General features: G+C 55.1%; 1 protein-coding gene across 1 annotated transcript in view; it reads right to left on the bottom strand.

The window, feature by feature from the left end:
* Positions 1 to 26,197, bottom strand: part of glra4a (glycine receptor, alpha 4a) — a 284,892-nt gene that overhangs the window by 160,397 nt on the left and 98,298 nt on the right. The window contains exons 4-5 of the mRNA XM_070884005.1: positions 20,180 to 20,313; positions 12,197 to 12,264 (exon numbers count right to left, since the gene is read on the bottom strand). Of these exons, the coding sequence (XP_070740106.1) occupies positions 12,197 to 12,264; positions 20,180 to 20,313 (202 nt within the window). The remainder of the gene's footprint in view (positions 1 to 12,196; positions 12,265 to 20,179; positions 20,314 to 26,197) is intronic.

Here is a 26,197-nt window from a genome sequence, read left to right as displayed (position 1 = left end):
TGCTAACTTGGACCGATCCCGTCACTGCTTTCCAAATACGCTGCTATAGATGAACACAGGGCCTGTTAGTTCCTCTATAGATGAACACAGAGCCTGTTAACTCACCCCATGTGTAAAATAAACAGGAAAGGACGCAGTCACCTTCCTCCACTCCTCTAGGCCATTGCTGCTCTGGGACCTCCTCCCTCCGCCATCATGACCCCCCCCCCCCTTTCCTGGGGGCAGCTCTGGACTGGTTCCTCCACCGGATCTGGGGTGCTGTGTCGGACGGTTTGTTCTACGCCCCACAGCTCGCCCGGCCAAAGTAAGTGAGGCCGGGGCCTCCGAATCACTGGGGCTGTATCTGCTTCATGGGTTCTTTGCTTAAGAATTCATAGCAACACATTGCTACTAAGAACTAGTTGGTTTATTAACAAAGGTTTAACAATCACACTACACATTACCCGTTCATCCACCAGGCTCACAACTGCATACCTCGACCCAACTGGCTGGGGTTTTATTGAGTCTTGTGAACATCGCGTGACTGGCTAAGCCACTCCCAACTCAACAGCTCTACAGCTCTTTTGGTTGCAATCAAATTAAACAATTGAATCAAGTGCCCCCCTGATTAAAGGGGGAGGACACTCCAAACATTTATCAAGTGCCCTTTTTTTTTTTTTCCTTTTTTTTGTTTTTTGTGTGTTTTTTTTAGGGCACTGAGGCGCAAATTATACAAGTGCCCCCTGACTCTCAACAACTCTACAAACCTGTGAGCATACATCACAGCCAGGCCTTCTTCTCCTCCACTGGCACCCCAGCGACTCTGGAGGGAGTGTATATCGTCAATACAGACCCCAGCGACTCTGGAGGGAGTGTATATCGTCAATACAGACCCCAGCGACTCTGGAGGGAGTGTATATCGTCAATACAGACCCCAGCGACTCTGGAGGGAGTGTATATCATCAATACAGACCCCAGTGACTCTGGAGGGAGTGTATATCGTCAATACAGACCCCAGCGACTCTGGAGGGAGTGTATATCGTCAATACAGACCCCAGCGACTCTGGAGGGAGTGTATATCGTCAATACAGACCCCAGCGACTCTGGAGGGAGTGTATATCGTCAATACAGACCCCAGCGACTCTGGAGGGAGTGTATATCATCAATACAGACCCCAGTGACTCTGGAGGGAGTGAGTGAAAGAAGAACTGAAGAGAATGGAATTACAGAGATACAGTAGGACCTTCCGCACAGAAGGAGCTGCTCAGCCCATCGGCCCATGTGCTGGTTCCAGCTCTTGCTCTGGGGCTGACTACACTGCTGCCCTTTCGCTGTTCCCAGGAGAGGAGCACGAGCAAGAGAGGGAAAGAGGAGGAATCAGACACGGACAGAAGAGATGCGGAGAGGCACATTTGCACGCTCCAGAATTTGCAGGAAGCCACAAGCCGGACGATTACAGAAATTCAATGTGACAAGTGTCTGAAGACATAAAGTCCAGGAGAAAGAACAGCTGTCTGACCTAATCTGGACAATGATCCTTTGACATGTGATGTGACTTCGACAGAAGATTCCCAGAGACCCTGGGGAACGCAAACACCATTTACCCAAGTTACAGTGGTCACTCGGGGGAACTTCCTGCCGAACTCCACCCTGGATCTATTCTAAAGGTGTATAACATTCTTCTTCATTGTGTGCATGTGTTCCCCCACCCACTCTGTTTTCCCTACTCGTTATTGTTATATATGTAATCTGTAATTATCATGCCTAACCACCAGAGAGCTTATCCCCTGGAGTCCCAAGGGATTCCACAATCCCTTGGGAGCACCTGTATATAAGGAGGTCTCACAGGCTGGAGAGGCACTCTGAGATCTGTAATAAAGGTCACACTTACTTTGAGCTTGCAGAATCTAGTCTGACTCTTTATCCAAGACTTAACAACTGGCAACGAGATACAGATGATGAACCCCAACGTAACAATGCAGAGAACTGAGGGCATCCTTAAGAAATTTTCAGAGGGAGACGATTGGGAAACCTTCGTGGAGTGACTTGACCAACACTTCATGGCCAACGAGCTGGAAGGAAAAGGGAACACTGCCAAACGAAGGGCGATCCTCCTCACCGTTTACAGGGCATCAACATATGGCCTCATGAAAAACCTGCTCACTCCAGCAAAACACACAGACAAGTCGAATGATGAGTTGTGCACACTGGTCCAGGAGCATCTAAACCCGAAGGAAAGTGTTCTGATGGCGAGGTATCGGTTCTACACGTACAAGAGGTTTGAAGGCTAGGAAATGGTGAGCTACGTCGCCGAACTAGGGCGCCTTGTAGGACATTGCGAATTTGAAGGATACTTGGAGCATATGCTCAGGGACTTCTCTATACTTGGCATTGGCCATGAAGTAATACTTCACAAACTTTTGACTGTAGAGACCCCAACCTTGAGTAAAGCCATAGCAATAGCCCAGGCGTTTATCTCCACCAGTGGCAATACCAAACAAATTTCCCAGCACACTAGTGCTGCTGCAAGTACTGTGAACAAAATGATGTTGTTTTCGAATCGAAATGTACATGGCAGAACCTACACGCCTGTAGCTGCATGTCCGCAGATGACTCAGAGTCCGCCATCAAGGATGGTGAATACAAAGCAATTAACATCTTGCTGGCGCTGCAGGGGTGACCATCGATTCCATTCATGCCGCTTCAAAGGATACGTTTGCAAGGGCTGTGGAACAATGGGACACCTCCAACATTTATACAGGTGAGCTGCAAACCCTGCTAATCCTGCAAACCACCATGTTGCAGAGAAGGACAGATCCATGGTGGATCATGACGAACCAGAGCCTCAGACTGAGGAGGCAGAGGTATAGGGGGTGCACATATTTACCACAAAGTATCCCTCGATAATGCTGAAGGTTGAATTAAATGGACTCCCGGTGTCCATGGAGCTGGACACAGGCGCAAGCCAGTCCATAATGAGTAAGAAGATTTTCGATAAGTTGTGGTGCAACAAGACTTCAAGGCCAGTCCTGACTCCCATTCGTACCAAACTTAGCACGTACACAAAGGAACTGATTCCCGTAATTGGCAGCGCTCTTATGATGGAGCGGTGCATGATTTACCACTCTGGGTGGTACCGGGCGATGGCCCCACGCTGTTCGGCAGGAGCTGGCTGGGAAAGATACGCTGGAATTGGGACGACGTCCGAGCACTTTTGTCTGTCGACGACACCTCATGTGCCCAGGTCCTAAGCAAGTTCCCCTCACTGTTCGAACCAGGCATTGGGAAGTTCCAAGGAGCAAAAGTGCAGATCCATTTGATTTCGGGGGTGTGACCCATCCATCACAAGGCGAGAGCGGCACCTTACATGATGAGAGGGTGGAGATCGAGCTGGATAGGCTGCGACGAGAAGGCATCATTTCGCCGATCGAATTCAATGAGTGGGCCAGTCCGATTGTTCCAGTTCTCAAGGGAGACGGCACCATCAGAATCTGTGGTGATTACAAAGTAACTATCAATGGTTTCTCGCTGCAGGATCAATACTCGCTACCAAAGGCAGATGACCTATTTGCGACGCTGGCGGGAGGAAAAACGTTCATGAAGCTAGAATTGACCTCGGCCTATATTACGCAGGAGCTGGAGGAATCTTCAAGAGGCCTCACCTGCATCAACACGCACAAAGGTCTTTTCATTTACAACAGATGCCCCTTTGGGATTCGATTGTCCGCGGCGATATTCCAGAGGAACATGGAAACCTTGCTGAAGCTGGTCCCACGCACACTGGTCTTCCAGGATGACATCTTGTTTACAGGTCGGGACACCGTCGAGCACCTGCTGAACCTGGAGGGGGTTCTTAGTCGGCTTAATTGTGTGGGGCTCAGGCTAAAACGCTCGAAGTGCATTTTCCTGGTGTCTGAAGTGGAGTTTCTGGGGAGAAGAATCGCGGCGGATGGCATCAGACCCACCGATTCCAAGACGGAGGCAATCAAGAACGCACTGAGACCACAGAACGTGACGGAGCTGTGATTGTTTCTAGAACTCCTGAACTATTTTGGTAACTTCTTACCGGGTCTTAGCACATTGTTAGAACCCCTGCACTCTTTAATGCGTAAGGGAGATGAATGGGGATGGGTTAAAAGCCAAGAAAATGCCTTTGAGCAAGCTAGGAAGCTGTTATGTTCAAACAAATTGCTTGTGTTTTACGATCCATGTAAACGTTTGGTACTAGCATGTGATGTGTCGTCGTACGGGGTCGGGTGTGTATTGCAACAAGCTAATGAATTTGGGAAATTGCAACCGGTTGCTTATAAATCCAGAAGTCTGTCTAAGATCGAAAAAAAAGTGTTAGCGTGTGTTTACGGGGCAAAGAAAATACATCAATATATGTTCGGGCTCAAATTTGAATTGGAAACCGACCATAAGCTGCTTATATCGCTCTTTTCTGAAAATAAGGGGATAAATACGAATGCATCGGCCCGCATCCAGAGATGTCCCTGCCCTTTTTTGGCACAACTACCCGATTACCCCATAGGAGGCAGTCTGCCTGTATAGACATCTCATCTTTGTCCGCATACAACTACGCCATCCGCCGCAGGTCAGGCACAGAAAACTGTGTCGATGCTCTCAGTAGGCTACCATTGCCCATCACCAGGGTAGAGATAGCACAGCCTGCAGATTTAGTTATGGTAATGGAAGCATTCGAGAGTTAGGGTTAGGGTTAGGGTTAGGGTTAGGGTACCGCCCGACAGATTAGAACCTGGATGAGCCAGGACCTCTTACTGTTCTTAGTAAAAAACTGTGTGCTCCACAGGAGTTGGTCTAGTGACCCGTTAGAGATGCAGGAAGAAATAAAGCCGTACCAGCGGCACAAAGGTGAAATGTCTACACAGGCAGACTGCCTCCTATGTGCCAAAAAGGGGCAGGGACATTTTCATTAGTGATCTCCACAGTACACACCCAGGCATTGTAATGATGAAAGCGATAGCCAGATCCCACGTGTGGTGGCCCGGTATCGATGCAGACTTAGAGTTCTGTGTGCACAAATGTAATACATGTTCGCAGTTAATCAATGCACCCAGGGAGGCGCCACTAAGTTTATGGAGTTGGCCCTCCAAACCGTGGTCTAGGGTTCATGTCGACAATGCAGGCCCATTCTTGGGAAAAATGTTTTTAGTGGTTATAGATGCGTACTCCAAATGGATTGAGCGTGTGATAAAGTCGGCAAGCACGTCCGCTGCCACCATTGAAAGCCTACGGACCATGTTTGCCATGCACGGCCTGCCTGATGTCCTTATAAGTGACAATGGGCCATGCTTTACCAGTGCCGAATTCAAGGAATTCATGACCCGCAATGAGATTAAACATGTCATATCTGCCCCGTTTAAGCCAGCGTCCAACGGTCAGGCAGAACGAGCAGTTCAAACAATCAAGCAGAGCTTGAAAAGGGTAACTGAAAGCTCACTGCAGACTTATCCAGAATCCTGCTTAGCTACCGCAGAATGGCTCATGAAAAGGGCACTTAAGACAAAGCTCTCGTTAGTCCACCCTGATCTACACGAACAGGTCGAGAGCAGGCAGCTTCAACAGAATACGTATTATGATCGTGCAAATGTGTCACACGAAATTGAAGTAAATGATCCTGTATTTGTGTTGAACTATGGACAAGGTCCCAAGTGGATTGCTGGTACGGTTTTGGTCAAAGAGGGAAGTAGGGTGTTTGTGGTCAAACTCGCAAATGGACCCACCTGCAGAAAACACTAGCACCAAAGCAAACTCAGATTTACGGACTATCCAGAACAACCCACAATAGAATCTACCATTTTCGACCCTCCAACACACACACACACACACACACACAAGTGGCAACCGACCCAGCGGTTGACCACGAAGCACAACCCATCACCCGCAGCAGCCCAGCAAGGCTCACCACCCCAAGCAGTCCAGCAAGGCCAGCTGTGCAGCAGCCCAGCGAAGGCCCAACAAATGACTCACCAATACCAGCATTGACACCGAGACGATCAACCAGGGAAAGGAAGGCCCCAGATCGACTCACATTGGTAATAGTTACACTATTACCTTTTGGGGGTGGGGGGGGGGGGGAGTGTTGTTATATATGTAAACCTGTAATTGCCATGTCTAACCACCAGAGGACTTATCCCTTGGAGTCCCAAGGGATCCCATAATCCCTTGGGAGCACCTGTATATAAGGAGGCCTCAAGTTGGAGAGGCACTCTGAGATCTGTAATAAAGGACTATGGTCAGACCTTACTTTTAGCTTGCAGAATCGAGTCTGACTCTTTATCCAAGATTTAACATAGACATAGAAACATAGAAAATAGGTGGAGTAGGCCATTCGGCCCTTCGAGCCTGCTCCACCATTCAATAAGATCATGGCTGATCATTCCCTCAGTACCCCTTTCCTGCTTTCTCTCCATACCCCTTGATCCCTTCAGCTGTAAGGGCCATATCTAACTCCCTCTTGAATATATCCAATGAACTGGCTTCAACAACTCTCTGCGGTCGGGAATTCCACAGGTTAACAACTCTCAGAGTGAAGAAGTTCCTCCTCATCTCAGTCCTAAATGGCTTACCCCTTATCCTTAGACTGTGTCCCCTGGTTCTGGACTTCCCCAACATTGGGAACATTCTTCCTGCATCTAACCTGTCCAGTCCCGTCAGAATTTTATATGTTTCTATGAGATCCCCTCTCATCCTTCGAAACTCCAGTGAATAAAGGCCCAGTCGATCCAGTTTCTCCTCATATGTCAGTCCAGCCATCCTGGGAATCAGTCTGGCGAACCTTCGCTGCACTCCCTCAATAGCAAGAACGTCCTTCCTCAGATTAGGAGACCAAAACTGAACACAATATTCCAGGTGATGCCTCAACCAAGGCCCTGTACAACTGCAGTAAGACCTTCCTGCTCCTATACTCAAATCCCCTAGCTATGAAGGCTAACATACCATTTGCCTTCTTCACCGCCTGCTGTACCTGCATGCCAACAGTTATATCCCTATTTAACCGTATTATCTTTAGCCTGTGTGACACAGCGAGTCTTTGGCTCAGTCGTGATGCTCCGCCTCGGAGTCAGAAAGGTCAGGGTTCAAACCACGCGCGGGAGAATGGAGACCGAGCTCCCGCTCGGAATTCTGGGTTGACACCCTGCGGGATTCACGCGTCCAGTGGGTGTGTTTGGCCGCGCCCCTCACCCCTGCTCAATTTATGGGTTGTGGGAGCCTAGGAAACCTCCCCATTGGTTAGTTTAGAAATGGTTATGGCCATGGAAGGAGAGTTCACATCACATAAGAACATAAGAAATAGGAGCAGGAGTCAGCCATTTGGCCCCTCAAGCCTGCTCCGCCATTTAATAAGTTCATGACTGATCTGATCATGGACTCAGCTTCACTTCCCTGCCCACTCCCCATAACCCTTGACTTCCTTATCGCTCCAAAATCTTCTATTTTCACCTTAAATATATTCAATGACGCAGCCTCCACAGCTCTCTGAGGCAGAGAATTTCACAGATTTACAACCCTCTGAGAGAAGAAATTCCTCCTAATATCAGTTTTAAATTGGCACCCTCTTATTCTGAAACTGTGCCCCATGGTTCTAGATTCCCTCACGGGGGGAAACATCCTTTCTGCATCTATCCTGTCGAGCTCCCTCAGAATATTATACATATCAATAAGATCACCTCTGATTGAAACATCTAAGGTTCTGACTTGGGTCCTGTCAGAATCAGGATACAAATGCCCCCATGACCTTATACTGTTTACAAGGGAAGAGGGTGAGGATATCAACTCAACAAGATTTGGTCAGTGAGCTGCTATTCCCACTGTGAATCTCTCAACCCCTTTTGCAATAAAGGTCCCTGCCTCATGTTCCCTCAAAACTCGACGGAATCGGAGCCCCTGCAGATGGAGGGCTGATGGGGATCAATGAATTGTTCCAGCACAGGGGGATGGGAGGCCGACCTACCCAATGCCCGCCGCTCCCAGCTGCCTAGCCGTGCATTCTAACCAAGGGAAGTCGCTGGGCCGCGAATCCGGCTGTCAGCCCATTCCCTCTCCTGTCACTGACAGCGCCAAGGCAGAAGCGTAAGGTGAAAAACCCACTCCAGTACCGTGGTGGCACTCTGCTTCGTGCAAACCCTCGGCAACGTTTCACGCAATGACATTCTGAGGCTGACAGCCTTGGCCCTCTGTGACTTCTGCCTCACACACCACAGTCCTGACATCACTACTTGCAGGTGGAACAACGGTGGGCAAAGTTGGCTGTCGGTCAGCCAACAGGGATATGTATTCCCCCTTAGTGTCAGCATGGATCAGTGGTAGTGTTCTCCCCTCTCAGTCACACGGTCGCAGGATCAAGACTCGAGCGCATAATCCAGGCACTCTACTGAGGGACTGCTGCACTGATGGAGGGACAGTACTGAGGGAGCACTGCACTGTTGGACGGGCAGTATTGAGGGAGTGCCACACTGTCAGAGGGGCAGTACTGAGGGAGCACTGCACTGTTGGAGGGGCAGTACTGAAGTTGTGCTGCACTGTCGGAGAGGCAGTACTGAGGGACGCTGCACTGTCAAAGTTGCCATCTTTCGGATGAGACATTAAACCGAGGTCCCATCTGCCCTCTCAGGAGGACATAAAAGATCCCACGGCACTATTCTAAGAAGAGTAGAGGAGTTCTCTCCAGTGTCCCTCAACCAACATCACTAAAGTGCTTTGGGATGTCCCGTTGAGAAAGGTGCTAAATAAATGCAAGTCTTTTTGTCTTTCATTAGTATTTCCTGCAATGTTTTCTCAATTACTGTCTGTCTGATTGAAATTCCAACGCTGAATAATTTGTCATTCACCCTCAGGTTCCCTGAGTGATCCTCGGTCACCCTCGGTGTGCGGGGGAGATACAGGGAGCCGTCTGGACCGGTCTCCTCCCAGAGAGGCAGACAGGGGCCGTCTGGGGCCGATCTCCCCCGGGGAGACACAGGGTCCTGTCTGGGGCCGCTCTCCCCCCTGGGGAGACACAGGGTCCCGTCTGGGGCTGCTCTCCCCCCCGGGGAGACACAGGGTCCCGTCTGGGGCCGATCTCCCCCCGGGGAGACACACAGGGTCCCGTCTGGGGCCGATCTCCCCCCGGGGAGACACACAGGGTCCCGTCTGGGGCCGATCTCCCCCCGGGGAGACACACAGGGTCCCGTCTGGGGCCGATCTCCCCCCGGGGAGACACACAGGGTCCCGTCTGGGGCCGATCTCCCCCCGGGGAGACACACAGGGTCCCGTCTGGGGCCGATCTCCCCCCGGGGAGACACAGGGTCCCGTCTGGGGCCAATCTCCCCCAGGAGAGACACAGGGTCCCGTCTGGGGCTGATCTCCCCCCGGGGAGACACAGGGTCCCGTCTGGGGCCGATCTCCCCCGGGGAGAAAGACAGGGGCCGTCTGGGGCCGATCTCCCCCAGGGAGAAAGACAGGGGCCGTCTGGGGCCGATCTCCCCCGGGGAGACACAGGGTCCCGTCCGGGGTCGCTCTCCCCCCGGAGAGACAGACAAGGGCCGTCTGTTCCCGATCTCCCCTGGGGAGGCACAGGGTCCCGTCTGGTGCCGCTCTCCCCCCGGAGAGACAGACTGGGGCGGTCTGTTCCCGATCTCCCCCCGGGGTGACACAGGGGGATTGTCTGCTGCTGCTGCTAACCTCGGTGGTGGGAAAATTATTGGAAAAAGTTCTGAGGGACAGGTTAATCTTCATTTGGAAAGACACAGATTAATCAGCATAGATTTGTTAAGGGAAGGTCATGTCTGACTAACTTGATTGAATTTTTCGAGGAGGTAACCAGGAGGGTCGATGAAGGCAGTGCATATGATGTAGTGTATATGGATTTTAGCAAAGATTTTGATAAGGTTCCACATGGCAGATTGGTCACGAAAGTAAAAGCCCATGGGATCCAGGGTAAAGTGGCAAGTTGGATACAAAATTGGCTCAGAGGCAGGAAGCAAAGGTAATGGGTGTTTTTGTGACTGGAAGGATTTTCCAGTGGGGTTCCGCAGGGCTCAGTGCAGGGTCCCTTGCTTTTTGTGGTTATATATCATGATCTAGACTTGAATATAATGGGTATGATTAAGAAGTTGCAGATGACACTAAAATCGGCTGTGTGGTTGATAATGAAGAAGAAAGCTATAGACTGCAGGAAGATATCAATGAACTGGTCAGAACTGTGGCAAATGGAATTCAATCCAGAGAAGTGTAAGGTACAGGTTGGACCTCTCTGGTCCGTGATTCTCTGGTCCGGAAACATCCGTGGTTGAGCTTCGGCATCGGCGGAGCTATGTTGGAATGTGACAGGGAATACCGTGTGTGCTGGGCTTGCACAGGAAGCAGTGCCAGCCACATCGGAAACATAATGTGGGAAACATTCTAATATTATACAGGAGCGGGAGCGTGGCGGTGGTGCTCAGGAGCCGGGTCCTGTCGACAGGCTTGGCGTGACCTCCCGTGGTTCGGAAAATTCTCCCGAGGGTGCCGGACCACAGAAGTCCAACCTGTAATGCATTTAGGGAGGTCTAACATGTCAAGGGAATAAATCTTAAATGGTAGGACAGTGAGAAGTGTAGAGCAACAAAGGGACCTTGGAGTGAAGGTCCACAGATCCCTGAAGGTAGCAGGCCAGGTGGATAAGGTGGTTAAGAAAGCATTCAGAATACTTGTCTTTATTAGCCAAGGTATAGAATACAAGAGCAGGGAAGTTCTGCTTGAACTGTATAAAACACTGGTTAGGGCACAGCTGGAGTACTGTGTGCAGTTCTGGTCACCACATTATAGGAAAGATGTGATTGCACTGGAGAGGAAATTTATGAGGATGTTGCCCGGACTGGAGAATTTTAGCTATGAGGACAGATTGGAGATGCTGGATCTGTTTTCTTTGGAACAGAGGAGGCTGAGGGGAGACCTGATTGAGGTTTATAAAATGATGAGGGGCCTAGATAGAGCGGATAGGAAGGACCTGTTTCCCTTAGTAGATGGGTCAAGAACCAGGAGGTATAGATTTAAAGTAATTGGGTGGAGGTTTAGAGTGGATTAGAGGAGAAATTTCTTCACCCAGAGGATGGTGGGGGTCTGGAACTCACTGCCTGAAAGGGAGGTAGAGGCAGAAACCCTCAACTCATTTAAAAAGTACTTGGATGTGCACCTGAAGTGCCGTAACCGACAGGGCTACGACCAAGAGCTGGAAAGTGGGATTAGGCTGGATAGCTCTTGGTCGGCTAGCTGGCCTCCTTCCATGCTGTAAATGTCTATGATTCTATGATCCCCTCTTTCCGAGACTGTATCACGGAGTTTCTCTCCTTATATCTGGGCTGTTGGTTCTTGCTGAGGTCCAGATCCATGGTGCTGGTCCACCCTCTGGTACCTCACTCTAGCAGGATATTCAACTGTGGAGGGAATCAAAGGCGACCCCTGACCTGGGCTGACACCCACAGGACAACACTTTGTGAAGATGTGGTGGAACGTGATCAGCAGCAGGGGCTCTGACACTAACCCCCCCCCCCCCCGGCCTGAATGTCTCCGCCCCTCACTGAGCGGGGCATTCAGGTACCGAGCATCGTGCGTATGTGAAATGGGGTCGAGCTTCAGTAGGAGGGTCCCCCAGCTCCCGCTGTAACTCGGCAGGAGATCGTCAAAATGGTGCACTGTCTGCGATCAACAAACCCTTGCAGAACTCTACCCAATGTCTCTGCAGAAACAACTTGCATTTATATAGCACCTTTCATTCCCTTGGGATATCCAAAAGTGTTTTATAGCCAATGAAGTAATTCTGAACTGTAGTCAGTGTTGTAATGTGGGAAACGGGGCAGCCAACCTGTGCACAGCAGGCTCCCACAAACAGCATTGTGACAATAACCAGACAATCTGTATGTTATGTTGATTGAGGGATAAATATTGGCCAGGGCACCGAGGATAGCTCCCCTGCTCTTCTTCAAAATGGGATCATTTACATCCACCTGAGAGAGCAGACAGGGCTTCGAATTAATGTCACATCCGAAAGACGGCCCCTCCGACAGCGCGGCGCTCACACCACAATCTGGAGTATCATCTTCAACCAAAACCCCTCATTGCAAATCAATTGTGGAGGGAGAATGATTGGAGGAAAGCAGATCGCGATGGGTGAAGCGATGGGTACCGGTGACTGCTGATCTCGCGCATGCAGAGGTCTCACTTCAACAATGCTCACCATGGTGGTCTCAGTCACTGAGCCGAAACTGTTGATAAAAATATTGCAAGTGACATTCACTGGTGGACCTGCAAAAACAAAAACATAATCATTAGAGCAAAAAGCACAAGAGTGAGAATGGGAGTAAGTGAAAGAGAGAGAGAGAGAGAGGGGGAAAGAGACAGAGAGGGAGAGAGAGAGAGAGAGAGAGACAGAGAAAAAGAGAAAAAGAGAGAGAGTGAGAGAGAGAGACAGATTGAAAAAGGTAGTGAGAGAGAAAGACAAATGAATTGGAGAGATAGATAGAGAAGGAGAGAGAGAGACAGAGAAAGAGAGAGAATGAGAGAAAGAGAGAGAGAGAGAGACAATGAGAGAAAGAGAGAAAGAGAGAGATAGGGATAGAGAAAGAAAGACAGATCGAGAAAGGCAGTGAGAGAGAGAGAGCGAAAGAGAGACATAGGAATTGGAGAGATAGAGGAGAGAAAGAGACAGAAAAAGAGAGAGAATGAGAGAAAGAGAGAGAGAAAGACAGAGCAAGAGAGAGAGACAGTGAGAGAAAGGGATAGAAAAAAATGACAGACTAAGAAAGGCATTGAGAAAGAGAGAGAGAGAGACAAAGGAATTGTAGAGATAGATAAATAGTGAGAAAGGGAGCTAAAGAGAGGGAGAGAGAGAGGGGGAGAGAGAAAGAGACAGAGAGAAGCTCCTTCCTCTCCCTCTCCCTCTCCTTCCCCCCACTCCTCTGCAGCTCAGACAGTGTGCATTCCCCTCTCGGAATGGTGACTGTGTGCACCTCTCAGCAGGTGCTGGTGACTGCTGTGACATTCCCTGTCTGTAGATTCGGCCCGCCCTGACCCGACCTGTGCACACACTGGCAGTGCTGCGGTCATACACCGACCCGACCTGTGCACACACTGGCAGTGCTGCGGTCATACACCGACCCGACCTGTGCACACACTGGCAGTGCTGCGCTCATACACCGACCCGACCCGTGCACACACTGGCAGTGCTGCGTTATTACACCGACCCGACCCGTGCACACACTGGCAGTGCTGCGCTCATACACCGACCCAACCTGTGCACACACTGGCAGTGCTGCGCTCATACACCGACCCGACCTGTGCACACACTGGCAGTGCTGCGTTATTACACCGACCCGACCTGTGCACACACTGGCAGTGCTGCGTTATTACACCGACCCGACCCGACCTGTGCACACACTGGCAGTGCTGCGCTCATACACCGACCCGACCCGTGCACACACTGGCAGTGCTGCGTTATTACACCGACCCGACCCGACCTGTGCACACACTGGCAGTGCTGCGCTCATACACCGACCCGACCCGTGCACACACTGGCAGTGCTGCGTTATTACACCGACCCGACCTGTGCACACACTGGCAGTGCTGCGTTATTACACTGACCCGACCTGACCTGTGCACACACTGACAGTGCTGCGTTATAATACCGACCCGACCCGTGCACACACTGACAGTGCTGCGTTCATACACCGACCCGACCTGTGCACACACTGACAGTGCTGCGCTCATACACCGACCCGACCCGACCTGTGCACACACTGGCAGCGCTGCGCTCATACACCGACCTGACCCGACCTGTGCACACACTGACAGTGCTGCGCACATACACCGACCCGACCCGACTTGTGCACACACTGGCAGTGCTGCGTTAACACACCGATCGTATGTTCCACCGCACATTGAGTGGAAACATGGGCCTGGTTGTATTTTCACTCCACTTCCCTGTTGGGATTCCTAGCTGGTGTTAGTAGCCCGGACACAGACACAGCTCTTGAGCCCCAACAATCCAGTGGGCCACGAGCATGAGGGAGGGGCAGGGTTGTGCTGCCAAGTTTCTGGCGTGAACCATGATCAAGTCAGTGAACATGTCCCAGCTCACTGTGTATCTACTGCAGTGTACTCCGAACTGTGTCTGGGACAGACTCCAACGTTTCAATGTCACTATAAAAACTTCATGCTAAATGTCTGCCATTCTGGAAGGCCTTTCGCTGATGCTTGGAGGAGACGGAGGCACCATGATCAGCAAAGGAAAGACAACTCTGACCCTGCAAACAGAGAGTCAGAGTCCCAGAATGATACAGCACAGAAGGAGGCCGTTCAGCCCACATGTCTATGCTGGTTATTTCCTTTCAAGTATTTATCCAGTTCCCATTTGAAAGTTACGATTGAATCTGCTCCCACAGCCCTTTCAGGCAGCGCGTTCCCGATCACAACAACTCGCTGCGTAAAAACATTCACCCCATCTCCCCTCTGGTTCCATCGCCGATTATCTTAAATCTGTGTCCTCTGGTTACTGACTCCACTACCTGTGGAAACAGTTGCTCCTGATCTACTCTACCAAAACTCATCATTTTGAACAGATTAATTAAATCTCCCCATATCCTCGTCTGCTCTGAGGAGAACAATCCCAGTTTCTCTAGTCTCTCCACGTAACTGAAGCCTCTCATCCCTGGTACCAGTCTGGGTTATTGTGGGTAATCTCCTCTGCACCTTCTCTAAGGCCTTGCCATGCTTCTTAAAGCCCGGTGCCCAGAATAGGACACAATACTCTAGCTGGGACCTAACTTCCTGCTTTTGTGCTGCATTCCTCTATTAATGAAGACCAGGACCCATATGCTTTTTTTTTTAAACAGCCTTCTCAACCTGCCCTGCCACCGCTGACGAATTGTCCCCCCAGGTCGCTCTGTTCCTGCATTCCCTTTAAAATTGTACTATTTGCATACTGCTTCTCCTCATTCTTCCGACTAAAATGCATCACTTCACACTTCCCTGCATTAAATTGAATCTGCCACGTGTCTGTCTATTTCACCAGGCTGGCCCCCTGAAGTCTGTTACTACTCTCCTGACTCTTTACTGCATTTTCAAGTTTCGTGTCATCTGCAAACTTTGAAATTGTGCCCTATATACCCATGTCCAGGTCATTAATATATATCAAAAAGAACAGTGGTCCCAATACCCACCCCGGGGGGCGGGGGAACCACTACACACTCCCCTTCAGTCAGGAAAACAACCGTTCACCACTACTCTCTGCTTCCCGTCCCATCGCCAATGTTGGATCAACACATCCACCGCCCCTTCTATCCCATAGGCTTCAGTTTTGCTAACAAGTCTATTATGTGGTTCTTTATCAAACTTCTTTTGAAAGTTCATATACACATCAACCCCACTACTCTCATCCACCCTCTCCATTACTTCTTCAAAAGAACTCAATCCAGTTAGTCACACACGACTTGCCTTCAATAAATCTGGCTGAGTGGCCCCAGGATGGCCATTGGCCCAGTGGTGGTGGCATGGTGTACTAGTGCATATTCACCGTGGGCAGTGTATCGTGAGGTCACTGACATTATTGTATTGTGTTGGTCCGAAGCCTCCTGTTCCTTGATCCCATGGAACTCTTTACAATGAAGAAATGCTGGTTGTGTTGTTGGGTGCCCTGATTCCAACATTGGCTCCCAGCGGTGACCCCCCCGGTCTCTCGAGGAACCCGGCGGTGACCCCATGATCTCTCGAGGGTCCCAACAATGACCCCTTGGTCTCTCGAGGGACCCAGCAGTGACACCCTGGTCTCTCGAGGCACCCAGCGGTGAACCCCTGGTCTCTCGAGGCACCCAGCGGTGAACCCCTGGTCTCTCGAGGCACCCAGCGGTGAACCCCTGGTCTCTCGAGGGATCCAACGGTGACCCCCCTGGTCTCTCGAGGGACCCAGCCTCCTGGTCAAGAGCTGGCCTCTCTCCAGATGCCCTCTCCTTTCTGTTGGGAAAGTGCCGCACATGTTGCCCTGGTAACCGAGGCCGCAGTGATTTGAGTGTTGCAGCGGTGTGTGCACGGACTGACTGATCTGGGAAATTTGCTAGTGATGGTTTGAAATGAGCTGGTAATGTAAAATTATTAAGAAAGAAAGACTTGGATTTATATAGCACCCTTCACAACCACCGGACATCTCAAAGCGCTTTACAGCCAATAAAGAACTTTTGGAGTGTAGTCACTGTTGTAACGTGAGAAACGCAGCAGCCAATTTGCACACAGCAAGCTCCCACAAACAGCAATGTCATAATGTCCAGATAATCTGTTCTTTGTTATGTTGATTGAGGGATAAATATTGACCAGAACACCGGGGATAACTCCCCTGCTCTTCAAAATAGTGCCATGGGATCTTTTACTTCCACCTGAGAGGGCAGACGGGGCCTCAGTTCAACATCTCATCCAAAAGACGGCACTTCCGACAGTGCAGCACTCCCTCAGCACTGCACTGGAATGTCGAGAGCATGCAGAAACCAAGCGAAGGAGCGTGCGGCAAACCAGTCCCACCCACCCTTTCCTTCCACCACTGTCTGTCCCACCTGTGACAGAGACCGTAATTCCCATATTGGACTGTTCAGTCCTTGAGAACTTGATTTCGAGGGACTGCCTATAATGATGATGATGGAATATCAGACTAGATTTTTTTTGTGCTCAAGTCCCTGGAGTGGGACTTAAACCCACAACCTCCTGACTCAGAGGCGAGAGTGCTACCCACTGAGCCACAGCTGATACTAGTAGGGCTTTGTTGCTTCTGCATATCTCTGTCCTTTGCCTCTGAATCTCTTCCTCTAGCTCATTCCCACTGCTGGCTGCTCTATAATATAATATACTGCCTGAATAATAACAGTCCCCTTCCTATTCTTCAACTCTAACCCAACTGATTCATCCTTTGATTCAGCCCCTCCATGCCTGTGTGAGGGTTACACATTTTATGATCAAGGCACAGCAAGAGGCCACGGGCTAAAATGGTTTTAAAGAAAACCTGTGGGACTGTTGGGCGGGAGAAAGAGTGCCAGCCTGGGGCAGGTGGTGACTCAGAACTGATTAATACAATCTCTGTGGTCAGGAGCGAGACCCGATTAACATTGAGACAACGGGCTTGATACAGTCAGGCAGAGGAGCCAATGGATTAATTGACTGGAGTGGGTAACCAGTTCCCTATGGAGACTGCAAGTCTGCGAAAACCCAGGACAACAAAGGATCCCACAAGGCGTGCATTTTTGGATAACGGGGCACAGCAGATAAGGAGTTATCTTTTGCCCTGTCGATTCCGTGTGAAAATTGTGGCCACCCAAACAGATCCAGACCCATCATCACAGCCATCAAGACTGATCCAGATGCATTCACTGGAAGCAACCCAGCAGGAGATGTGTGTAATCGAATGGATATATCTGTAAGGGCTGAGAACAAGAGCTCGGAACAACAGGAAGAGCTCAGAACAACAGCTCAGGGGAACCGGTCGAAGAAACACCTCAGAACGACAAGTCGAAGGACCAATGACCACGAAGCAGGCAGCGGGGACCCAACACCTTCTCTCGCTCCACGAGCCGACAAGCGACAGCAGCAGCAACTGGCTGGATGGGCGATTGTATGTCTTCGAGCAATCTCTAAGAAGTCTTGTCCTGTAATTTTTATTTGTTTTTTGTGTAATAAATTAACAGTTGGGTTTAAGCCTAAACTTTGCATTGTGTGGAGTCCTTCCTGTAATTCCCGAGGTTTATGGATCAAAGTAGAGTGGAACACAATCATCCTACACCTGCCTCCTGATCTTGTAACCGAATCATTGATGAACATGCCCACCCTTCCTCCCTTTGTCCCTGTTCTATCGCTCTGTAACGGAAATGTTCAGCTCCCAGCCCTGCCCTCGGCTCAGCCGTGCCTGCTTTACAGCTCTTGTATCAGACCCTCACCACAATCTGAGCCTCTCATCCACCCGGTTTAGTCACAGTACTTTGTGTATTTGCATCCAACCGTCTCAGATCTCCCTCCTTCTCCCGATCTGATCTTTATATTGTTGCTGACTTTTATCTCTTCTCCACCCCTTGCTGCTTCTGTTTTGCCCTCGACCTCTTCCTCAGGTCTTTCTCTGCCACATTACCAGAACGCTCCCTCACCCAATGCGACCTTGCTAGTTCACTCAGCCAGGCTACCCTCAATGCCATAGCAAGCTGCCCTGTTTGTGCTTCGCTGGCTATTTTGAGTTGCTCGATGCAAATCCAACTGCTTCTCTGCTCTGGAAACCAGCGGACACAGGGGCCGTTGTGTGCTGCCCGCAGTGCTGACCCCGTGTGCCCAATCTCAGTAGTTAATTGGCACCAGGGTTCATTTCTCTAACCTGATTGGGAGGCGGTTTGCAGCAGGAGCTTGTGTAATTGATGCAGGATGCATTGGGAACAAAATGCTGCTTCATTAGCACAGCGAATGGTGACAGCTTGGTTGTTTTATCAACAGAGGGGCGGAACAAATGGTGGGAAATGCACACCTCTGACAGCTTGAGCCTTTACAGGGCTGATCCTCAAATTGAATATCCGTCAATTCTTTACCCTGCTTCCCTGAAGGGTAACAACCAATATTTATCCCTCAACCAACATCACAAAAACATCTGGCCATTACCTTGCTGCTCTGTGTGGGAGCTTGCTGTGGGCACTTTAGCTGCCGCGTTTCCTACATTGCAGCAATGACAACACTTCAAAAATAATTCATTGGCTGTGAAGCGCTTTGAGACGTCCTGAGGTGGTGAAAGTTGCTCCATAAATGCAAGTCCTTTCTTTATGAGCAGTGTCACATGGGACAGTTTGTATCATTAATTTAAATATCGACAGGTTTCTGTGAAGGATTAATGGTAGAGTCGAGTACAGGAACAGAGGGCGGCCATTCATCCCCTTGAGCCTGTTACACAGGAACAGAGGGCGGCCATTCATCCCCTCGAGCCTGTTACACAGGAACAGGAGGAGGCCATTCTGCCCGTCGAGCCTGTTACACAGGAACAGGAGGTGGCCATTCAGCCCCTCGAGCCTGTTACACAGGAACAGGAGGTGGCCATTCAGCCCCTCGAGCCTGTTACACAGGAACAGGAGGTGGCCATTCAGCCCCTCGCGCCTGTTACACAGGAACAGGAGGAGGCCATTCAGCCCCTCGGGCCTGTTACACAGGAAAAGGAGGAGGCCATTCAGCCCCTTGAGCCTGTTACACAGGAACAGGAGGAGGCCATTCAGCCCCTCGAGCCTGATACACAGGAACAGGAGGAGGCCATTCAGCCCCTCGAGCCTGTTATACAGGAACAGGAGGAGGCCATTCAGCCTCTTGAGCCTATTACACAGGAGCAGGAGGAGGCCATTCAGCTCCTCGAGCCTGTTACCTTAGGAACAGGAGGAGGCCATTCAGCCTCTCGAGCCTGTTACACTATTGATTAGATCATGTTGTATACCTTAACTCCATTTACCCTCAATTAGTTGCAGATTTCTGATAGGTATTGTTCTCAACCTTGAATGCTCCAGCACCCACAGCCTCCTGCTGAGGGAGTTCCAGGTTGCTGCTATCCTTACTATGAAAATGTATTTCCTGATGGCTCTCCTGAAGGGTCTGGCTCTAATTTTAAAATTATGCCCCCTTGCTGCGGACTCTCCCGCCAGAGGAAATATTTTCTCTCTACCTAGCCTATCAAAGCCATATAACGTTGTAAACACCTTGATCCGATCAGCACTCAGTCTTCATAGTGAAGAAGGACGTTCCCGTTCTCCCCTGTCTACAGAGGGGCACTGAGACTCTGCCATCGCAAGGAACAGTGTCACGGCTTCTGGCTGCTCGAGTTTCCCAGTTGGTCAAACCTTGACAAACTCGGCCTCTGTTATTGAGGTGGTTCAGCCTGAGCTGTCCTGCCGCTTGGGTAGCAACTGACAGGCTGGAGATGTGCAATCTCCAAAGTGTGAAGCTCTGCGTAGATTCTCCACACACGATGACGCTCTGCCAGGGGTCCCCCCGTTACTGGGGGCCACACCATGCACAGTGGACCGATTTGCCTCCTTCTGTGCACACTCCAGTCCAGTGCCAGCAGTCCCGTGGAGGATGGGCTTGTGGAAGGGGCAGGTTTGGTGCATCTTTCAGCATGTGGAGCAGCGGACAGGGTCCAAACTGTTGGGAGAGGTAAGCGGGGCGCCTGTACCTTTAAAATTTGGGCGGATTCGCGCATCATAGCCCGAGGTTCTCCCCATCAGTTTGTCGAGGAAATCGGACGGTGACAACGGCTGCGGTGGGCTGGTGGTGGACATTATCTCGGCTTCCTTGGAGGACACTTGCCTGTGGGATGGAAAGATACAAACAGACTGAATGCTTTGTGTGTGATATATTCTGGTGACACAATTTACACAAGATGGCTCCACACAGGAACAGTGCCACATGACCGTTATTATTTCGCAGTGACTATGTATCCTAACTCGCGCTCCTGTGCTTGTGTCCCCCGAAATATGCATGTTAGGACAAATAATCTCCGACTCCGCCCCCTCCCCAGCGCAATTTACACGAACCCTTTTCTGCGCCTGCGTCGGAACTGACCCCGAACACCACGTTGTCTGCTGAGCCCCAAGCCCCAAGTTGCCCCACTGAGCTCCGAGCCCCCACCCCAGCCCCGAGTCCCGAACACCGAGCCCGCTCCTGAGCCTCCCCCGAGCCCCTCCCCCGAGTCTCAAGCACCGAGCCCCGAACCGCCTCCCCCGAGCCTGAGCCCCCTCCCCCCAAGCCCTGAGCCCCGAACACACTGAGCCCCCCCCCCGCCCCCAAGCCCTGAACACCGAGCAACCCCTCAGCCCTGAACCCCCTCCGAGCCCCGAGCATCGAGCCCCCCTGAGCGCCAAGCCCCGAACACGGAGCCCGCCCCCGAGCCCCGAGCCACCTCCCGAGCCTCGAGCACCGAGCCCCACCGAGCCCTGAGCTCCGAGCCCCCCCGAACCCCGGGCCGCCCACCCACCGCCACGAGCCCCTCCCGAACCCCGAGCCCTAAGTTCCCCCCAGCCACGAGTCCCCCGAGCCCCCCCCCAGAGCACTGAGCCACGAGACAACCCTGAGCCCCAAGAACCCCCCCCCTCGCTCGAGTCCCGAGCCCCTACCGAGACCAGAGGCCCGAGCCCTGAGCCTGCCACCAAGCCCCCCCACGCGCCACGAGTCCCCTCCACGCCCCCGAGCACACCCTGCGAGCCCCACTCCCGAGCCCCGAGCAACCACCGATGTCCCGAGCTCCAAGCCCCAACCGAGAAATCCCCCCGAGACCTGAACCCCGAACCCCCCCAGGCCCCTCCCCGAGTCCCTAGCCTCCCCCACGAGCCCCGAAACCTGAGCCAGGCCCGAGCCCCGAGCACCCGGCCGAGCCCGAGCCCCCACCGAGACCCGAGCCCCACCCCCAAGCACGGAGCCCCCCCCGAGCACTGAGCCCCCCCCCGAAACCCCCGGAGCCCCTCCCCCCAGCCATGAGTCACCCCCCCAAACACCCCCAGAGCCCACCCTGGGCACCGAGCACCCCCCGAGCCCCGACCCCCCAGCCATGAGTCCCCACAGAACCTCCCCCCCCCCCGAGCTTCAAGTCCCTCCCCCCACCGAGCCCCTGAGCCACCCCAGCAACGGGTTCGCCCCCCGAGCCCCCCCCCCGAGCCCCGAGATCCCCTCCGAGCCTCGAGCCCTCCACCGAGCCCCCCTTGAGCCCCGAACACCAAACTCCCCGAGCCCCGAGTCCCCCCGAGCCCCGAGCCACTCCCCGAGCCCCGAGCCCCACCCCTCCCAACCCCCGAGCTCTGAGCCCCAAGCAACAGCCGATGTCCCGAGCCTCAAGCCCCAACCGAGCCCATCCAAGCCATCCCCCCTCCCCCCCGAGACCCGAACCCCAAACCCCGCCCACAGCCCCCTCCCCCGAGCCTTGAACCCCGAGCCAGGCCCGAGCCGCGAGCACCACACCCCACCGAACCAGAGCTCCCACCAAGACCCGAGCCCCCCCCCCCCCCAAGCACCGAGCTCCGAGCCCAGAGCCCCCCCTGAGCCCCGAGTCTTCCACAATACGCGAGCATGGCCAAGCCCCCCCCCCCCCGAGCCCCCCCCAGAGCCCAACCCAAGCACCGACCACCCCCCCGAGCCCCAAGCCCAGTGCCCCGAGCACCGAACCCCAAGCCCTCCCCCGAGCACACTCCGGAGCCCGGAGCCCCTCCGAGCCACAAGCTGCGAGCCCTGAGCCCTCCCCTGAGCCCCGAGACCCCCCGGGCATCTAACCCCATGACCCCCGAGCCCCGAACACCGAGAACCCCCAAGCCCCGACCCAACCCCCCTGAGGCCTGAGCAGCGAGCACCCCCCGGAGCTCCGGGCCCCGAGCCACTGAGCCCAGAGCCTCGTGGCCCGAAACTCAAGCCCCACCCCGAAACCTGAGATCCCACCCACCACGAGACCGTTCCGGAGCCCCCCCACGAGTCCCCCTCCTCGAACCCCTTGCCCCCCTCACGAGCCCCGAACACCATGCCTCCCTCGAGCCCCGAGCTCAGAGCCCCCCAGAGTCCCGAACTCCGAGTCCCCTCCCAAGCCAAGAGCCCCGAGGCCCCCCTGAACCCCCCCACTGAGCACCCCCGAGCCCCGAGCACCCCTGTGAGCCCCGATCCCTGAGCCCCCTCCCAAGCCCCGAGCACCGTGTCCCCCCCGAGCCCCGAACACTGACCCCCCACCGAGGCCCACCCCCCCGCCGTGCCTTGAGCCCCAAGACCCAGCCCACCCGAGCCCTGAGCCCCCACCGAGCTACGAGAACCAAGCCTCCCCCCCGAACCCTGAAACCCGAGCTCCCTCCCTGGAGCCCTGTGCTCTCCCGGGTCCCCCGTCGAGTGCCAAGACCCCCCCCGAATCTCGAGCCCCCCACGAGCCCAGAGCACCGAGGTCCCGCCCGAAGCCTTGAGAATCCCCGAACCCCGAGCACCCACGAGCACTGAACACCGAGCCGCCTCCCGAGCGCTGAAAAGTGAGTCCCCCCAAGCCCCGAGCCCCCTCCACGCGCTGACGCCTAAGACCCCCCAAACCCACCACTGAGCCCCCCAACGAGCCACGAGCCCCCTCACTTGTGCCGAGCACCACCCCCCCCCGATTACCGAGCCCTCTCCCGAGCCCCGAGCTCCTGCCCCGAGCCCCCCGGAACCTCCCCATGCCCCAAGCCCCACGAACTACGAGGCACAAGTCCCCCCGAGCCCCGTGTATCCACCCCGAGCCCCTGCCGAAACCGAGCCCTGAGCCCACCCACAGCCCCGAGATCTGAGCCCCCCCCCCCCGAGCCACCCCAGAGCCCCGAGCCCCCCCGAGCCGTGCCCAAGCTGCCCCAAAGCCCCGAGACCCCCGAGCCCACTCCCCCCGAGACCCCCCTGATGCCCCTTGAGCCCCCCCGAGCCCCGAGCACCGCGCCGAATCCCGAACTGCAAACCCCTCCCCGAGCCCCTCCAAGCCATGAGCCCCAAGCCCCCCCACCAAGCCCAAATCCCGCCACGAGTCCAGAACCCAGAGACCTCCCCGAATGCCCCCCCGAGCCCTAACCCAAGCCCCGAACTCGCCACGAGCCACGAGCCCAGAGTCTCCCCCAAATCTTGAGCTCTCTCCCAAGCCCCGAGCCTTGCCCCCAAGCCCCCACCCGAGCCTCGAACCCCAAGCGCCCCCAAGCCCCAAACCCCGAGCACCCCTCCGAGTCGTGAGACCCCAGACCCCCCTCGAATCCTGAGCTCCCCCGAACCCCGAGCCTCACCCCCACCTGAGCCCCGAACCCGCTGTGAGCCCCGAAGCCCGAGCCCCCCTCCGAGTCCCGAGCCCCCATCCCCCTAGCCCTCCCATCCCCGAGCCCCCTCATCGCCCTGAGCCCCGAGCACCAAGCCCCAAGCGCCCCCCCTAGCCCTGAGATCCCCCCGAGCCCCTCCAAACCCTGAAACCCGAGCGCCCCTCCGAGCCCTGAGATCCGAGCCCCGAGAGCTCCCCCGGAGCCCCGAGGCCCTCCCGAGCCTCAAGAATCCCGAGCTTCCCCCGAACCCCGAGCCCCCCAGAGCACAGAGCACCCCCCTGAGCGCACCCACAAGCCCCCCACCGTGCCCCCCGACTGAGATCCTTGCCCCGAGCCGTCTCCGAGCTCCGAGCCCCACCCCGATCACCACCCGAGCCCCCCACTGAGCCACCCTCGAACAACCCCAAGCCCCCACCGAGACCCGAACCCCGAGCCCCAAGCCACCCCGATCCCCGAGCCCATCCCGAACCCTGAGCCTCCGAGCCCCAAACTCCGAGCGCTGTGTCCTGAGCTCCAAGCCCCGAGTCCCGAGCCCCCGCCAATCTCCCCACGAGCCCAGAGCCCCCACCGAGCCCCGAGGCCCCCCCCCCGGAGCCCTCACCGATCTCCCCCCGAGCCCTGAGTCCCTCCCGGGCCCCGAGTCCCCGCCCGAGCCCCGAACCCCAAGCGCCCCCGAGCATCGAGCCTCGCCCCCACCCGAGCCCCGAACCCCCCGTGAGCCCCGAACCCCGAGCCCCCCTCCGGGTCCCGAACCCCCATCCCCCTAGCCCCCCCATCCCCCTACGGTTACCTGCAACCCATAAATAAAAGATTAGATCGACAGCATTAGCACAGGAAGTGCTCCCGATTCAACGTGAAACATTTTGTTTCCCAACTACAGACAGAAGGAAACGAGCCCGCCTCCGGAGCCCCCGCCGATCTCCCCCCGAACCCCGAGTTCCCCCCGAGTCCTGAGCCCCGAGTCCCCACCCGAACCCCTGCGAGCCCCCACCCGAGCCCCGAACCCCCCTCAGAATCCCGAGCTCCCCCCGAGCACCGAGCCCAGAGCTGCGAGCCACCCCAAGTCCTGAGCACCTCCGATGTACCCGAGCCCCGATTCCCCCCCCCGAGCCCCGAGACTCCCCCCAAATCCCAAGCTTCCCCGGCCCCGAGTCACCCCTAAGCCCCCCCTACTGAGACCCCACCAAGTCCCTTGCCCCAAGCCTCACCCGGGCACCGAGACCTCACCGAGACCCCACCGAGCCCCTCCCGAGCCGCGAACTGCGAGTCCCCCACGAACCCCGAGCCCCGAGTCCCGAGCCTCAGCCGATCTCCCCGAGCCCCCATCGAGCTCCCCCTAACCCCGAGCACCGAGGCTCCAGGCTCCCCCCATCACCCCCCCCAGAGCCCTGAGCCCCAAGGCCCAGGCCACGAGCCCCACCCACCCCAAACCACAATCCCCCCTCCCGAGCCCCAAGACCCGCACTCCCCAGCCCCGAGCAACCCCCGAGCCCCGCCCAAGCCCCGAGCCCCCGAGCCCCCTCCTAAAGTCCGCTCTGTTGCCCTTGAGCACCCCCTGAGCTCCGAGCACCCCCCGAATCTCGAACGCCAAACCCCTCCCCAAGCCCCGAGTCCCCCGAGCCCCCTCCCAAGTCTCCCCGTCATGAGCCCCAAGCACCCCCCAAACCCCGAGCCCGCCACGAGTCCAGAACCCCGAGACCACCCCCCCCCCCCCGAGTGCCCCCCCAAGCCCTAACCCAGGCCCCGAGCCCTCCCTTGAGTCGACCCGAGCCCCGAGCCTCCCCCACGAGCCCCGCGCTTCCCCCACGAGCACTGAGCATACCCCAACGCCCGGGCACCAAAACCCGAGCCCCGCCCCCAATCCACACCAAAACCAGAGTCCCCCGCGAGCCCAGAGCCCCGATCCCCACCGAGCTGTCCCCAATCCTCAAGCCCGGAACACCGAGCCCCCCCCCCCAAGCCCGAGCCCCAAACCCCGAGACCCCCCCAAGCCCCAAGCGCCCCTCCTGAGCCCCGAGCACCCGCCCAAGCCACTCCTGAGCTCTGAGCCCCAAGCACTGAACCCACCACCGAACCACCACCCCGAGCCCACCCGAGCCCCGAGCCCCACCCAAGCCTCCCTGAGCCCCGAAACCTAAGCCCTGAGCCACCACCCCGAGTCTTGAGCCCTCCGCCCCCTCCCCGAGTCCCAAACCCCGAGCCCCGCCCGAATCCCCGAGCCCTGTGCCTCGAGCCCCGCCCGAGTCCAGAACCCCGAGCTCCCCCGAACTCTGCCTCGAGCGCTCACCGAGCCGCGAGCCCACCCCCACCCCGAGTCGCCCCAAGCCACAGCCACCCGAGCCCTGAGCCCCCACCCTGAGCCCCGAGCACCGAGCCACCCACCAAGCTGCCCCCGAACCACG

Source organism: Pristiophorus japonicus, chromosome 6 (genome assembly GCF_044704955.1).
Source record: "Pristiophorus japonicus isolate sPriJap1 chromosome 6, sPriJap1.hap1, whole genome shotgun sequence".
Classification (NCBI taxonomy): Eukaryota; Metazoa; Chordata; class Chondrichthyes; family Pristiophoridae; genus Pristiophorus; species Pristiophorus japonicus.
Note: the sequence above shows the minus strand (reverse complement) of the source record. Positions and strands in the feature narration are given on the sequence as shown.